At 44.0% G+C, this 17,584-nt stretch overlaps 1 protein-coding gene across 4 annotated transcripts in view; it reads left to right on the top strand.

The window, feature by feature from the left end:
- Positions 1-16,456: 16,456 nt before the first annotated feature.
- KCNMA1 (potassium calcium-activated channel subfamily M alpha 1) overlaps positions 16,457-17,584 on the top strand; it is a 445,131-nt gene continuing 444,003 nt past the window's right edge. For all 4 annotated transcript variants that reach the window (XM_062000705.1, XM_062000701.1, XM_062000703.1 and 1 more), the window contains exon 1: positions 16,457-16,783. In XM_062000705.1, coding sequence (XP_061856689.1) covers positions 16,457-16,783 — 327 coding nt within the window. The remainder of the gene's footprint in view (positions 16,784-17,584) is intronic.

The raw sequence follows: 17,584 nt of genomic DNA, 5'->3' as shown, positions 1-17,584 counted from the left end.
CAATTTTGTGCAAGAGTGATTCCACATTAAGGGTGTTGACTCTGTCCAACAGATCTTGTGATCCTTCATTTAGTGGCTGCTATTGTCTTTTGCCACCTCCTATCTGGTTTTAATCCGCTTAATGTATGCCTCGTTCTGCAGTGTTCCCAAAGCTAATAGTTGGTGAGATATCTTATTGTAGTAGGGCTCCATGACTTGCATAAATCTGCTAAAATGGTAGTCTGTAGCATATTGCCTTCACAATCTAATAAACATTCCTCTTGTTCCTCAGCCAGCTGGCAGACCTTTGTGATATCACTCTGATTTTATGACGAAATGCTGATGTAAATCAGTGATAACCAAAGCTAACTAAACCAAGATAACAACCCTGAATCAAAGAACCAAAGGCGAGGCCAAGGGCTGTAAAGACTGACTCAAAAAACCATGCAGAGGATGAGTGTGATGGCACCATGAGGATGCCACTTTGTGTTCACAGTCTGTTCTGCTGCATTTGTGTACACTCTCGTTCCTTCTGATCACACGCCAGAAAAGGCTTAAGCATTGACATAACTTTCTTGATGTCAGTGATTAGGGTGTTATCTGGGGTTTGTATGAAGGTGATGCTGTGGACAGGACATGGAAACTGAAATGACAAAGCCAGGCTCCAATATCTCTGTTGGAGCTCTAGAAGTAATCTTTCAAAATGGAACCTGTTCCTCCTCCCAGAGGATGTTCTCAGCTGAGCCAAAGTATGTATGTCCTGCAAAATGTGTGAAAAAGAGAAGTCTTGTTCTTGAAAGAGGGTAAACTAGTTGGCCTAGCAGATATTTTCCATTCTGACTTCTAGAATTACTTAGGAAATGATCAATAATCTTTCACAGCAGTCCTGTTTTTCAAATAGACACGTTGCTGCAGGAAAGAACCAGAGGCTATCTTCAAACATACAGAATCTGACAGCGTCATGATCAACACTATCCAGCAAGTAACACCTGGAATATCAAGTCCTCATTTTCCAAAAGGTAATGGAAGAAAACATAATGATCAATGGAAGGAAATGCCATGCCTTGCTCACAGATGTGAATTCTTCCAAACTGGGAGTTTTCAGAAGCGAGCCCTCAGGATGGCAGGTATGTGTGCACTTTAACTAGAGTTGAATTGTTAATCACAGAACTGGTTCTCAGATGTTAAAGGCCTCAGCCCTGAATCTAGCTGCTGTTGAGAAGCTGCCTTCCTGGTTAAGCATAAGGCACTGTGGGTATAACTTTTGAATTTGTCAATCAGCAGATTTCCAGCCTACCTAGTTCACAGCCCCAGACTGCTACCAGCAAGGACTCCTGTCAGGCTAAACCTTGCAGGCTCCAGAGAGCCAGTTCTGCCTCCTAACAACATTCCTCTGTGCTGAATCAGCAAAGGTAGAGAGGAAACCTACTGCAATTTTGAATTTAGGAGTTACCTCACAGTTTTGTAAGTCATCAAACTCCTCTTTTGGAGATAAATAACAGCCATCTTTTGTCCTTTTCCTACAAAAGGGAAATTGGTGTAATTAACATCAGGCAGCAAGATTGTGCTTTGCTTTGTAATGGGAAGGTAATGTTGGATTTGGCATTTGGTGAATGCAGTCTAAGTTCATCAGATTGTTAACCAAAGGGAACACCTCAATTGGCATCATCTTTTAGGGCAGCAATACTCTCAACCTTGGGACTGGAAGCAAGAGCATTCCAGCTTTGCCATTGTGCTTAACATCAATCTACAAACTAATGTGGCTTAGAGTTGGGAAAAAAAAGCCATTGCCATGGTACTCTGGAGATAAAGGCTCTTAGGCAGTCACATTGATTTGGTTCTGCCCTGCCACAAGACAGCTTTTATAAAAGAACTTCTGGCAGTCAGATGGATTCAAGGACAAGTCAACTTGTTTTAATTCACATGGGGGAAGGAACTAGTGGCAAAGAGTGAGCTATCTGAAAAAAAGAGTGATGGAATTGACTCACGAAACCCCCTCCACGATTGAAATACACCTGCAGAATTTCATGCCTCCAGAGACAGGCAGAGTCCACTGACTCTCAGACTTAGCACTCTTCCTTTCCTTTTTTCCCCTCACTCCATCTGTTCAAATAGCACCTGTATTTCTATGCCTCACTGACTCTCCATCTGTTTCTATAATTTGTAGCTTTCTCCTCTGCTCACAGCCCTTAAAATTTATAATAGAGGCAGGGAGACATTAGGAACGAGTGCCTCAACATGTTCATCCTGCAAAGACTTTACACTAATGCTTTCAGTTCCTGCCTGCTGCAGCATCTCTCAAGCCTGCTCCTGCTCCTCCAGGGCAGCTTTGGACTATTTTGAGTAGCCCACCATCTGGTTCCAATAAGCAGTTAAATCTTATTTCACCCAGCTGTTGCTGCTTGATGCAATTTGTACCTTTGTCCATGGATGTTAGAGAATATGATCCAGCAGCAGGCTCACTGTAGACCACTGTGACCTGGTTTCTAGCTGCCAGTAGCTGATTGACTTAGCTCATGCTATACCAACAAAGTAGATTTCTTCTCAGCTGCATGTTACTAGGCCTGGAGAAAAGAAATATAGTTCTCTTTCCACGTTGGTGTTGGCCACTCAGGGAGTTTATTCTCATGCCTCATCTTTCTTTCACAAAAGTAAGATTAAAAAACAGAAGAGAAAAGCTGCCATTTGGTGTGAAATACATTGAACCTGCAAGACATTATGTGAAGATTTAATTGCATTTATGTCTTTCATCTAAAGAAAACATAAAATACACACACAGGGGCATATTAGAAATTTAATATAGAGTGCAAATCCTCATGCTTAATAGTCCAGCAATATCATTTATGCTATATCAGTTAGGCACAGCACTCAAATGAAACGATCCATTATCAGCAAACTGGTACTTGCTCAACCTTGACTGAAGAAACCCTTGAGGTTATACTTTGCAAATATTTTTCTTCATATAGGAAATCAGGCAAAAATAACCCATGGAAAAGTAACCTGCCACACAAACAGTGAAGTTTTTGTCTCTTCTGCCTGTCTTTCTTTGGACTATATTTTCTTGTGTTTGTTTCTCTGCTTCCAAAGCTGTCAGTTGCAGCTTTGTCTTTCTTGGGTATTTTCTATTCCTCTTCTTGTTTTACCTTTAATCATACAGCACAAAAGACTGCTCTCTGATGCATGTTTCTGTAAATGCTATTAACTTAACCCACACATTCAGGTTCTGCATGACAATACTCCATGAGGAAAGACAAGCTGTATCAATGGAGGATATTAAGGCCTTGAGAACCTCAGAACTCCCTATTATATTTTAACACAAGTGATCTTAAAAAAGCCACGGCAACAGTTAATTATAGAGTGGCACTGCAGTTATCCTGGCCAGATGAAAGGTAGCTTGTGTTCCTATATCCTGTATGATATGTTATGATAAGCATTTGCTTACAGCTGCTGTTGTGCCACTGCTGGAAAAGTGAGGAATTAGGGGATTCTTAAAAGAATGATCCAGGATTCATGAAAACCAGCAGAGCTGCTGTGAGGGTGGAACTGTGTTAAGTCACAAGGTGGCTTTTTTCCAGACTAAGTCATTGCTATTTTCTTATTGTAACCCCCCCTCAATCAATCAACTGATTATCAAAATGGAAAATCTTCAAGAGTTATTATTCCAAAGGACTGAGTCTCTCTGCCATTTTTAGTTTATCATAATGCAATTCAATCTGTCACTGAATGTCACTTTGCTCACATACACTTTGCTGGTAATGCTTTCAGTGTAACAAAATATAGTTGCTCACACCATTTCTTAATCTTCTGCTGGTATTCAGGCCATTTTAAGAAGGTGACCTAGTATCATTCTCTCAGGCATTCAGTTAATCTGGTGCAAAAGAACTTTAAATAAGTAGCTGCTGTAGCCTGTTTTCTTGGAGAAGACACACAGCGTTGAACTAATACAGATCCCCATGCTGAATACCTGAGATATAGACTGGAAATATACGTGTATCTATATATATGTTATCAATAAGTCATGCTTTGAGCTTTTACAGTGCCTTTCACCTAAAGCTCTAAAAGTGCTGTAGAAATATTAACTCCCACAATAGCCTTTGCACAGAAGAAAACACGAAGCCCACGGAGTACGTGTGACTTGCTCAAGGTCACAGAGCCAAGGCTGCGTGAGCACCTTGGCTTTAGGCCTTCTACTCTAATAACCAAACTAAGATCCCAAACCCTCAGTAAATAAGCAAACCAAGAATATTTTTCAGTGGTCTAGTAGGACTGGCTGGAAATGAGGTGTAGTTCAGGAGACTGCAAAATAACCTCACGCAGGTGTGTGAGTTGAAAGTCGCTTTGATTTTTGTATGGAGTTCTGAGGATAATAAAATGAGATTGAACTCAAATGAATAATGAGCTCTAAATTGAGAAATGGTGTGATGATGCTTTCCATGGTTCAATTAGTCAACCATCTGTAGTACTTTCTAGTAATAGTTACATTGCCTGGTTTAGAAGAGATTTAAACGCCTCTGTCTAGTTTTCAAGAATATGTACACGTTATACAAGAGATATTGGCCACCATGAGGGAAATAGAACAGGAAATGTGTGTGCACTGACCCACAGTTTAATAGGAAACCAGTCTGGATATTTAAACTGTTAACTGGAGAAAAGAATCTGAATTTAACTGAACCTGAACCTTGTATTACTTTTGCAACCAGCTACTTGAAAATCTTATCCCAGCATTTAATACCTTTTTGCCTTTAGTCTCTCTTTCAATCATGCAGCCCCTGCTTGGATGTTGCCTGATGTATTCCTGCTCAGTAGGGCCAAGTCTAAAACTGTTTCAGTCACACTGTAGAAGCACAGAAAAGCACAGACTCCTAACATACAGCTTATCTTCAGTATGGGGCACTTCATCCTCAGTACCTTGAGTTCATAAAGATTTCATCCTTCATCTGGGAGGGTTTAACAAGATACAGAACTGGGATATTTTTCTTAGATGAAGATGACAAGGTTTTCCTGTACTGCAGAAGTATTGGTCTAAGGTGAGAACCAGGCAGTTTTGAAGAAGTTGGAGCACGCTGAACAAGGGTAAAGCAAATCTGATCTGCCTGACCAAAGAAGAAATAGCTCTAACTTTGGTGTTTCCTGAAACATGATATTAATCCAGAGCAGTTTCAAAATGGCTGATACTGAATTTGTCTGGAAGGCAGGAATTCTTTTGCAAAAGGGAAGGCAAAGCTCTGAAGGAGGATGGCTCTATGTTTCAGTTGGTTTTAAGTAGTGTTACTGTACCCTCTGGGGAAAAAGCATGGTGGAAACCTTCTTTCAAAAGGAAGTTTAACAGAATCTTGGTTATGTTTTTCACTTTATTGATAGCTGTAAAAAGCTGGTTAAACCTATGACTTAGTGATTCCTGCAGTGCACACAGAAGTGTGTTGTATTGACACATCAATCAGGTTTTAAACACATCTGAACTGGGTGACAGTGCTTGTCACTGAAAGGGCACTAACCTGATGCACAATGGACTGACTGTGTTGGCTAAATACCATCTATTGAACCACTATTTATTTATATTCATGTTAACCTCCCCTTGACAAGCTTTCATTGTCCTATTGCTCTCTCGCAGTTAGTAAATAATTTACTCATGATTACCTGTCTCTAAATAGCTGGGTCTTTCCGCAAACAAATGGTAAGTGTTTGTGAACTTTTGGTTTTAGATAAGGAAGATGAGTTTCCTTGTAGGAAAGCAAGTTTAGTAGTCAGCCTGTTTTGTCCATGGGAGTGAGTACAAGCATCCCTGAAATTCGGATTCAAGTTTTTCTCATTTTAAATGAGAATGAATCACACCACTAGAAGTCCTCCAGGACCAAACTTGGACCACTGAAGTACTGAGGTTTCTATACAACAGAACCTCAGTATGGCTATGGCACTTGAAGTGTTATCTTTCTAACTGTGGGTGACAAACACTTTACACTCCTTTGCATTTCAACCTGATTGATCCTTAGAGACATAGATGCTTCTAGAGCTTCATGAGTTTATAGACTTTACTCATTGCTTTCCACAAAATGAAAACACTTGAAATATGACACAGAAAGTTGGGAAGTCTTGATTACAAGCTTAGAAACTGCACTTTGTAATATGTATTTAGCCATGAAAACTAGATCACGTTCAACTACCATAAAGCTTGCAAACAAACCCTCTGTAAAAATTCAAAGGATTCCAACTTCCACAGTTGTCAATCGACTGTATTTATTTGTTTCTTACATGCCGAGGCTAAACCAGCAATAACGTATTACCACGTGTAACCTGTTGTGTGAGATAAGGTAACATACTACACAAGAGTTTATTGCCAGAGACTTTGAATGAGACTTGACTGAGATGGTGACTAGGTGGAAGGCTTGGGATAAATGTATCTCACATTTAAATACAATGTAGTATTCCATTGCCTAAAACTGCATGTTAATTAATATTTAAAGCTATCTGCAGGATATCTACCTGCAAACCTTTATGAAAAGGAATGCTGTATTGTGCTTTTCCCCAAAGATATTGCTACATTGATTACAAATTAGCCTGTGTCTAACTATCATTAGCTATGCACATGTAAATTACTATTAGATATCCATAGGTACCTTTCATTGATGCAGCTACAGCGTTGTATTTGAAGGCAAAACTGCATCCAATGCATAAGACACAAAGAATCCATGGCTTTTCCCAAATAACTTAGATAAGTTCTGACCATAGGTTGAATCACAGTTAGCTTACGTCAGGAAAGAGAAACTAACATCTGCCTGCAGATCAGATTAAATTAAAGCCATGAATATGAGTAGATGCAGCATATGAGGCTATTCAGTTGATAAAGCTTCATTCCACCATTATTATACTGCCCAGAGGCTGCAGCTGAAGGTCACAACTGGAGTTCCATTTTGTTCCTTGCCACTAAATATCCCAACATTCCACTGAATTTAGCCTAGGAAAATAATGATAAACTCTGTTGGAAAATAGTGCCTTTTTCAAGTCAGCCTTTCAGTGTGGCCTTGACTTCAATTAGATTGGATTCAGCCTGAGAGTATTTTGTTTTATAGCCTCCTGCAGGCTTAGTGCCACGTATAAGACTGCTGCATTAGCAGAGCTCCAGCATCTGACTGGTGTCCATGACTGCTGGTATATGTTTGATCCTTAGAAGCACCACTGACTTGTGAGAGGACCTATTTGGATCCATCAGTGAGAAAACAGAATATTATGCCTTTAGAATAGCATCCCAGAGGTTCACCTTTTATTAGGAATATTAAAAAGAATGTCAGTCATTAATCTTTCCAAAATTGTCACTAAGTGGGTGTTATTTGTTAACTGACCAAGATATAGTTCTGAATAGGGAAGGGAATCTTAAAGCTATATTCACTCTGGAACTGGAGGTCACCTTTAGATTGCCCACTAGCAAATACAGCCTCAGTAAGACCTAAGTGCTGATGAAGTCAGCAAGCAATTAAGGACATGACTCCTACACAACCTCTTCAGCTTACTGGTCACTTAATCATACAAGGTGCTGAGCCTTGTCACCCGGACCTAAAACACATGCTTAATTTTAAACGTGTGACTGGGTTCCAGGATTCTGTGAGAGTACTTGTGCATAGCATCAGACACCTGTTTCAATGCTGTGCTGGATCAAAGCAGGAACGCTCAGCATTTTGCAGGACTGTGTGTGAACTGGGTTTTCTCCTTCCTACTGGAAAAACTCTTTAGTGGATATACATTTACGTGGTGCAATATGAAAAAGCATCTTCTGATGATGTTGAGGTTCAGCTTTTCAAACCTTACTGCATAGGCTGGTGTTTGGTAGTGAAAGTGCTCCTGGTTTATTTCTGGTCTCATTTCTTTTCAGTTGCAAATTCCCAGTTCTCAGCTCTCTGATTCCAAAGTGTGAGAGACAAGAAAGCAAAGCAGATCGTTTCAAACACTGCTCCCTCTGTAATTATGTTGAGGTTATTGTCAAAAATAAACATCCAGTTCCTAAATGTGAATATATACCAGGGAGAACAAAGGGTGAGTGGCACAATAAGCTGCAAATAAATGGAGTGGCTGCTCTTAAACATATGGTCTTCTCTCTGTGGTTTTAGTATGCCTGATGTCTGAATTTCCAGCGTTAAGCAGACTTATACCTGATGGACATTAAATTAGGTAGTGTTCAGAGCTGCTTTTCTCACAGGCTGGTTTCAGTACATGCACAGCTTCACATCTTTCTTTCTTTTCCACAACTAGTTGACTTTCAGGGAAGTTTCCACTGGTCTGATTGGAGCAGAGCAGCAGAACACTCCTGCTACTATTACTTTGCTCCCCAAGTAATTTCTTTTTAAATTGTACAGTGCAGACTTTGCAGCCTTACAGTATGCTAAGGCAGGGGGCTGCTTTCAGGAATGACAGGCATGTAGAGGCTGTGATTACTATATTTTACAAGGAAATTTCTTTTCCCTCCTTTCCCTTTTAGTCATGTGTTCGAAGGGTCTAGAGTCACAGCTGAATGGCTCCTAGAAGGAATGAAGTAAATCTACCTGGCCTATATGTACACTTCCAGTATGCAACATAGCAAGTAAAACGAATGGAGAATGATTAAAAGATGAGGCAATAACCATTTAGTTCTCTAAATCAATTCCATTAAAAAAAAATGATATTGGTCTTTGTGAACACTGGGGCAATACCTGAGTAGTTCTGGAAGGCTTTGTTTGCAGCCACAGCCACAGGGGGAACACCGCTGCTGGAAGCTGCACAAGGACATGGGAGATACACTCACACTGCTTTGTGTTTTCAAGATGGTGAACCATACAGGATTTAAATATTTGCTGTACCACGCTCATATTTGCTGTGTAACTCCTTTTGAACTTTCTGGGCCTATCTGCAAGGTCCAAAGGATGACAATATTTACAGAACTCAAGCTGTGCCAAGGGAGGTTTAGGTTGGATATTAGGGTTTTTTTGTTCATTGAAAGAGTTGTCAAGCATTGGCACAGATTGCCCGGGGAAGTGGCTGAGTCACCATCCCTGCAAGTACTTAAAGGCCACATAGGTGTGGTGCTGAGGGCCATGCTTTAATGGTGAATGTGGCAGTGCTGGGTTAACGGTTGGTCCTGATGATCTTAAAGGTCTTTTCCAACCAAAATGATTCTATTATTGTGGTGAGCTGCTTCCACAAAACAAAGTTGCAAAGTGGTGCAGAAAGAACCCAGCAGAGCACCAATGTGTTTCCAGGATGATGTTACTGTCCTGATTTGATACAAACCAAAAAATTCAACACAAAGCAAAGTTAGAGAATTTTTACCCTGCTTCTGGAGTGACTCTTTGCACACTGTTTCGTGTAACTTATTTCTCTATTGTTCTCTCATCATCATCATTCAGTGCAGTGTGAAAGGTTTGCTGCTTCTCACTATGGTTTGGATGGATGTCAAGGCCCACTCAGGAAAAAGGGAACTAATGGTTTAAGACAGACATTTTAAAAGTCTCTCGTGTTATTTGGTTTGGTTTGTCTTGGGTGCATTGTTTAACTGCTATTTCTGTATCTCCTTTGTTAGCCTACCTGTGTTTTAACAGTGGTCGTTACTATTCTGTCCTCAGAATACCCCCCCCCCCAATATCTTCTTACTTTCTTCTTTCCTGTGGCAAAATCCCTGACTGGAAGGAAAAATCATTAGTACAACCAGCAGTAAACAGGCCTTGATTCACAGTAGTCAAGAGTGCTTTTAAGTGTGTGGATTGGTTCTTACTAAACAATCTCAGCAGATAGAGGGTGCCTTAAATGACATCCCTCCTGAAGCCATTATTTCTGCTGTCACCTTTTCTCAGATGCCAGCCACATCTTCTTAACATTCCACTAAAGCATAGGCCATATTTGTTTTCCAATAAGAAGTGGTTCTACTGGCAAGAAACATCACACCTAACCAAATACTGGGAGACTGAGTATGTTTGGTAAGAGGAAAATGAGGACAAGGAAGTACATTTAGGTCTGACTGTTAAGCAAAATACAAAGACATCCAAGAATTGTCTCATATTTTAAAAACCCCCCAAAACAAAGTCCAAGGAAAACACTTGACATTTGCAATACTAATTAGTATTAAATTTCTATTCATACTATATAGATGAACAGGAACAAGGGCTTTTATTTAATATTTTATTTGGCTGGATTAAGTGCAAGGGTTCCAGTACTCTGGAGATGATCACTCTGAATGACTGGGTGAGCCATTAAAGCATTCTGCTGAGGTATGCCTTTGTCCTGCCAGATGGAGGATTATGCCAGGGTTAAGTGCCAAACCAGATCTCAATACAAAAGTTTTAACTAATTCAAGGAAATCGTTACGTAACCTCGCTGCCAAGAATAGTGTCCACGTATACTGTTACAGAGAGATGTGATGGAGTTGGATGTATCTGTATTTGCAAAGGGCTTTGATAAGGAGGTGTCACAGGGTGCAATATATTATCATGCTAAATATGTGCTTCAGCCTTTGAAGAGGGCTTGGGTCGATGCAAAATCAGCAAAACAGGATTTTCAACTAATATGCACTGAAGTGGTGAAATAGAGCAATGTAAAAGAACAAGTGCTAAAAATCCTCACTTGTCCTATGGAAATGCATAGTTACATGCAGCCATGCTACTCCTATCTGTATTACTATCACCTCCTGCAAATATTGTCTTTAAGACAGGGACAGCAGATCCATGCTCACACCAGCGGTGTTTTACACCAGCAAGGGATCCTTTTTAGCATCTCAGAGAGAAAACATTTAGCAACAAAAACCTCCCAGAATTAATGATGTGGTTTTGTTTCCAGTATCTATCTAATCACCAGTCCCAAGACAAAGTAGGAATGGTATGGGAAGGTATTAAAGTGAGACTCCGAGTTTATTATGGAGGAGATCTGTGGTTATACGTACAGTCTGGTTGGTATTAGCGTCTCCATCATTTGAAGTCAAGACCAAACAGCAAGACCTCAGGAATACAGATTTGGCTCCTTGACTAATAAACAATTTTCATTTCTATTTTATTGTATTTCTATGTGTAAATCCTTGCTCTGCCACAGCTACTGCTGTTACATAAAAACCAACAGCGCGTTCTACAGGGAAAACAGACGCGTAAAGGAGGCGGCTGTTGGTCACCTGCAGGAATTATTTATGCTGGTTAATCCATCACGTGAGGTAACAGCAGCACATCCTGTAAGGGATTGTTCACACAGCAACCTGAAGCCTGGTGTTTCAGAGAATAAATGCATACCTAATAGTTGGAACTTGGACTTTTTAACCTTGGAAAAACATTTACCTTTAGAGAACCTCAGGCTGCTTGTTCAATGTTCACTCTGTACCTTTAATCAAATGGGAATGTTTTATATACCACCATTAGACAAACAAGTTGTGGCAAACAAGTTTCTGGGATGTGGGTATTATTTAGCCTTTATAAATACAATTTCCCTCAAGACAGCAACATGAAGTTGTTTTCAACAACTTACCCAGACTTAGACCAAATGCCTTGGGGTAAAACTAGGCAGTATGTGTTATACTGTGAGGGTGAGGGAGCAGTGGCACGGGCTGCCCAGAGGGGTTGTGCAGTCTCCTTCCTTGGAGGTCTTCAAGACCCGCCAGGACACGTTCCTATGCGACCTGATCTAGGTGACCCTGCTTCTGCAGGGGGGTTGGACTGGATCCAACCCTTCCAACCCTACCATTCTATGATCCTATGATTCTCTCCCATTTAATTCTTAAGATAAAAGAGAATATTCTTCGTGTAATGTAGGCATCATTTTAAGAACGTAACAATTTTACACCGTTACTCCATTATTGTGGGGTGTTTCATAAACTCTCATGCCAAATTAATCCCTGATACAATATTGAGTCACCAGTGAAGCTGTGCCACTTCCTTGCTTGAACTCTTCAGTTTTAATGGAAAGAGTTTCTCTGTCTTCAGTGTTTAGTACATGAGCCTTTGGAAGCGCTGGTGGTTTTGTTGTTGTTATCTCTTTACATAGTGCATGTTTTCATTCGTTATTAACCATGGTTTTCTTTACTGGACATGTGCAGAAGATTTTCCTGTACCAGCAAAATGGACAAACCCGCTCTGATTTAGACTCGACACGCAGGTACAGTTACGCAACTTTACTTAGCTTTGTTGTGTTTATTGGACTTAATTAAAAGACTTGGTATTGATGAGTTTTGCAGGAAAATTCCATCTGATTAAATGCAACAGCTCGCTCTTCCTTACTCATGTATTTAATTGCTACACCCAAGATTAATCTGTGTGTTGAGATCACTGCGGAATGGACGGATGCTTTAATTGCAAAGATCCAGGTTTGATGAATATTTTAAACTGCCTGTGATACTGTGCACAAAATATCCACAAGAGGGAACTGTTTTACATTAAGAGGAGTCATTTCCTTGCTGCTAAAATACTGCTTTCTGGAACCAAACTCTCTGGATTTGTGTCGAGCTGGCATGATGGTGTTCCGGACCCTGCGATATGGCAGGAACAGGAAAACCACAGGTAAACACAGTGTTTGTTGTGTTCTGTAAACAGTGTTCAGTCAAAGAAGCAAATTTGGAGCCCTTGTGTTGAAATATTAAGTAGGAAACTCATCTGCCTAAGTTTTGTGTTTGCTCGGAATAGATCTCTCCAGGAAACAGAGCTGGAAAACCTTGTTTGGTCTGCAGATGTGAAATGCAGTCGCTGCCTCAGTAAACGAAGCGTAAAGTGGAGACTGAAAAGCATTCTTCACTTTTTAACACCCATGCTAGAAAGCAGGCCTTTCCTTATTCATCAAGGAGTAAGCTCAAACTGTACTTAGCTGGAGGGATACTCATTCAAATACCATCTTTGTCTCTGTCTATGAATCTGTGAAGAAAACACAAAGTTGCCTACTTTATAAATGCTTTGTCTTGAGCAGGTAATGCCTACTGAGCAAACTTTTCACTGGCAACCCAAGTCTCACCAGTTGATATAAATGAGTTTACCTTTGTGAGTTTCACTTGTAAATATTTGTAGACCTTGAGCTCTATTTGTATAAATAAGAGGAGTTTTGTTTATAAGGACGACAGGAAACGGTTTTTCCCTAGATATACAGTGTTACATTTATAAACTAGACCTCTTAACATATATATTGGTTGGTTTCTGAATAGTTTTCCAGCAGCAGAGCTTAAAATCAGCTTTTTTTTTTAACCAGTGAGCACAATAAATCTCCTACTCCTGTCCAAATCTGTGTGTAAATGTTGTATAAATGCATTCAAATAAACCTCTTTTGCAGTGCAGTCTACATCCCGGGGTGCACTTGGTTTGCTTTAGTCAGAATTCTTCTTTAGGATCATCCTTTGTGAGTACAGTATTAGGGGGATGCTCTTTTAGAAGTGCTTCATGGTCCCGTTTGCACCTGAACCAATAATGCAACCAACATCTGCAGCACTCTGCAAGGGAAGACACGTGCCACATCTGTGGCTTTAGAGACCCAGCCCCTCTTATCTTACCAGAGCAGAAACTGCACTGTGCAAAAGCTTTCTCTGGGATATGCTGTGCTCCTGCTGTTCATTGCCCAGGTCTTTCAAGGTACACAGAGCTTGTGGTTTCCATTAGCTGTAAGAGCATCTGTAAGTACCTGGCATTTCTGAAGATCAGGCATCGAGTGGCTGTGTTACTGCTCCTGCCCTTGCTCCGTTCCTGGTGTTTGCTGATGGCTAAAAGGATCTGTAGGGATGTGTGCAGCTGTGAAAAGGGTGCTCCTTGAACACCAAACCCGGAATGCAGAGCAAATGAGCAGCCTGGGTCCAAATGGATGTGATCCTCTCACGATAATGCTTTGTGACTCAGGTGGCTTTCTAACTGTGAGGACACAGGACTGATGGGAGGGGGCAGTAGCTGTGGCAGCATGGGCTGAGGTTGCATGTAGCCCCTGTGACACGCAGTTTCTCTTCACCTTGACTTGTTTTCTGCATCTAGGAATCCTCCCTCTGCTTGACTTCCTCTTACAAACACCTCCTGGGAACGGGCTGCTTCAGGTACACTGTAACTGACTATCCCTTTTCCTCTGAGACACGGTAATGTAGTGTTTTCTCACTTGTGTACACCTCCATATTACTGCCTAGTGTTTTCTCTATTCAGAGGCCTCTATTAAACCCTTCTCGAAAAAAGGAAGCTCTCTCTTGACGGAATAGACTGGAGGAAGACACTGGAGTGAGAAATCAAGATAGAAAGTTAGACAAATGTTTGTGTCATTTATTGCACAAAAAAGTGAAGCTGAGAGGGTTACAGAGCCCCATAAAAAGCCTTGAGAACTCATACCATCTCATCACAGTCATTTAAGTAAAAAACAAAACAACCCAACCCATGACAGCCACAGAACAGATTAAAAGGTTAAGTGATCACCACTTCATAATGGTGTCTCTGTGCATATGTGACTAGATCAGATGGGGAAATGTCATGCACACATAGGCTGTTGTGCATCTTAGAAAGATGTCAAGAGGAGCTACATAATACTTTGTGCAGACAACTGAGTGAGCAGACCACGTGCCAAATGGAGATGTGGATTTATGTGTATATGTAATATATAATTAAATAGATACATTTGCCAGCTTTTCAATGGGAACCTGAAAAAAAAGGAGTTCTCTACCTAGATTTTCTTGCTGGATTCCACCTCCTTTTCCCCCTCCCTCCCTCCCGCGGCGTCATTTGAAATTGCTATTTCTATTTCTAAGGGTTAACGCCAGGAACGTTGTCGGGATGTGCAGCGATTTACCGCGCGCTCGCGGCATTTCCCCGCGCTCCGTGACGACAAACCCAACAACGTCTTCAGCGGAAAGACCCACGCCACGGTTCCCCGATGTTTATTTCACGCTCCCTTACGGCGTTCTCAAACCAACCCTCCTCCTCCTCCCCACCCCCCCCCCCCCGCATCCCGGGCACCTGCTGCTGCTTCTCAGCCGCCTCCTGCGAGCCCCGAGCGCACCCGCTCCCCTTCCTCCGGCCGCGGGGCCGCGGAGGGGCCGCGCTCGCCATGTCGCGGGGGCGGGACGGGGAAGATGATGGGGCGGCGGGGCGGGGGGGAACGGGGCCGGCGGTGCTGCGGGGGCCGCGGCCGTGTCAGCGCCGTGCGTTCGCCGCTGCGTCATGACATCCGCCAAAGCATCCGCCAAAGCATCCGCGGGCGCACGACCGCCTCCCCCCACCCGCCCCACCGCGGCTGCGGAGCGCGCTGCGCGGCGCCCACGGGCCCGCCGGCACCACAGCGACTTGTTGGACCCGCAGCTCCTCGGAGCGACCCAGCACCGCTCCGCCAACACCTGTAAAGCGCTTCTCCACTCCAAACTCCACCACCAACCCCACCTCCCGCATCACCCACCCCTGCCGGCGTCTCCTCGCCGTTCTCCGGAGCGGGCGCGGGCGGCCGCGGAGCTGCCCGTGGCAGGCCGGGCGCCTGCCTGAGCGGCTGGCAGCAGCGACAGCGCGGCGGCTCGGAGCGGGCCGGACCGCGCCGTGCCGTCACCCCTCCCCGCCGTGCCCCCGTGCGCCCTGGGCACAGCCGCGGCTGCGGGCGCGGGGCCGTCGCGTCTCCCGGCGGCGGAGCGGAGGGAGGGAGGGAGCGAGGGAGGGGCGGGGAAGCGGCGGCGGCGCCTCTGCGCGTGTGGGAGCAACAGCGTGAGCGACAGCCGGGCCCTGGAGGGAGCTCCCGAAGGATGGGCGAGGAGGAGGCGGCGGCAGCAGCGGCAGCGCACGCACACATGGGCCAGCGGAGGATGAATTAGGAGCCACAGGAGGCTGCTGCAGGCACCGAGCGGGGAAGAGCAGAGGAAGGGGCTGGACTTGGAAGAAGAAGAGGAGGAGGAGGAGGAGGAGGGTGCGCGGGGGGGACCGAGTATCGCTAATAACAAGTTAAAGACTAATAACAATAATAACAGACCACCTCCGGGAAGATCCGCGGCGGAGGCTGAGAGATCCCCGCTGAGGCAGCGGGGTTGCAGCGCTGGGTATCTTGGAGAGACGCTCCGAGGCATCAGTTTGTGGTGGTGGTGGTGGATGATTTTTTTTTTACCTTTTTTTTTCTTTGGGGGGGAGGGTGGGCGGGGTGGGGGCTGCGTATGCGGGAGAAGGAAGGAAGGGGTGGGAATCTGAGGAGACTACCTTTTGCTCATTATTTTTAATTTTTTAACTATTATTTTCGCCGTGCAGAGGAGGACGCTCGGAATTCACTGGCCTTTGGGCTCCCGAGAGGGACCCGGGGATTGTGCGGTGGCTTTTGGTTTTTTTTTCCCCTTCATCTTCTTTTGCGTTCGTTCGTTTGGTTGGTTCGGTTTGTTTTGATTTGGGGTTTTTAATTTTTATTAGCTTTTTTTTTTTCCTCCCCTTTTTTTTTTTTCTTTTTTGGTGTGGTTATTTATTTTTGCGCTGAGCAGCAGCAATATGGCTGGTGATGGGTTTTTTGGGGGGCGCTGGCGGCGGGAGGAGCTCTCGGAAGCCCCTGCGCGCCCGGCTCGCTGTTAGCTATGGCAAATGGCAGCGGCGGCGGCGGCGGCTCCTACCCGGGCGGCAGCGGCGGCGGCGGCGGCGGCGGCATTAGAATGAGTAACAATATCAACGCCAACAATCTCAACACAGACTCGTCCTCCTCCCCCGTCAATGTGCCCAAGATGGATGCGCTCATCATCCCGGTGACCATGGAGGTGCCCTGCGATAGCCGCGGACAGCGCATGTGGTGGGCTTTCCTCGCCTCATCCATGGTCACTTTCTTTGGGGGACTGTTTATCATCCTGCTGTGGAGGACCCTCAAGTACCTGTGGACTGTCTGCTGCCACTGCGGGGTCAAAAACAAGGTAACTCCCCCTCCCCTTTCCCTTCTGGTGCCGGTGACGGTTTGGTGCGGTGGTGAGGAGGAATAGGAGCCCGGGCTCGTAGAGCAGGACACCTGGGCGAGGTGGCACGGAGGAGATGCCACAGGGCCGTTATTGGATGGCAGCGTGCTGTCTGCTGCCGTTGGCTGGAGGGGGTGAGGTGTCGGGTGCAGCCCTGAGACATGCTCCCTTGTCCCCTCCTCTCCCTCCCAGCCCGCAGGGGACACATTTTCACCCGGTGGCACCGAAGTTCCCGCCGGTGTTGGCTTTCGCTCTGGCCGAGGCACACGCTGGCGGGATGGGACGGTGTGGTTCAGAAGTTGATGTGCACCCCCGGGACCGTGTGTGATGACAGGGTGGGAAGTGTGTTTTTTGCTGATCTAAAAACTCCGGATTCTCTTGTGGAATGAGAAACTTTGGTGAGACTGAAAAGGTGAACTTGTCACTCGAGTAAATCTTTCTCAAGCTGGTTCCACTCCCTGAGAGCCTTTGATGCTTCTGTTTGATAAATGTAGGTATCTTAGAAGTATTTAATGCATTTACAAGTAACACACTAGGTCAGTATTATTTTAACCTAAGTGCAAACCTCTCAGCCCCTTTGACTTTTGCACGTTACCAGCTGGAAGAAAGCACAGTACGTGAAGTAAGGTCGGCTCCTGGTCTGAAGGCTCTCTCTTCAAACCAAACCTAAGAACTTGCTCAGGTCCAGACTTTCATTGCTTTTTTCTTTAAGACAAGTGGGACAGAAAGTGTTAAGAGTCTGTATTGGTGAAAGTGGATTTT

This window comes from Colius striatus, chromosome 8 (assembly GCF_028858725.1).
Source record: "Colius striatus isolate bColStr4 chromosome 8, bColStr4.1.hap1, whole genome shotgun sequence".
NCBI lineage: Eukaryota > Metazoa > Chordata > Aves > Coliiformes > Coliidae > Colius > Colius striatus.
This window is presented reverse-complemented; position numbering and strand designations above follow the sequence as displayed.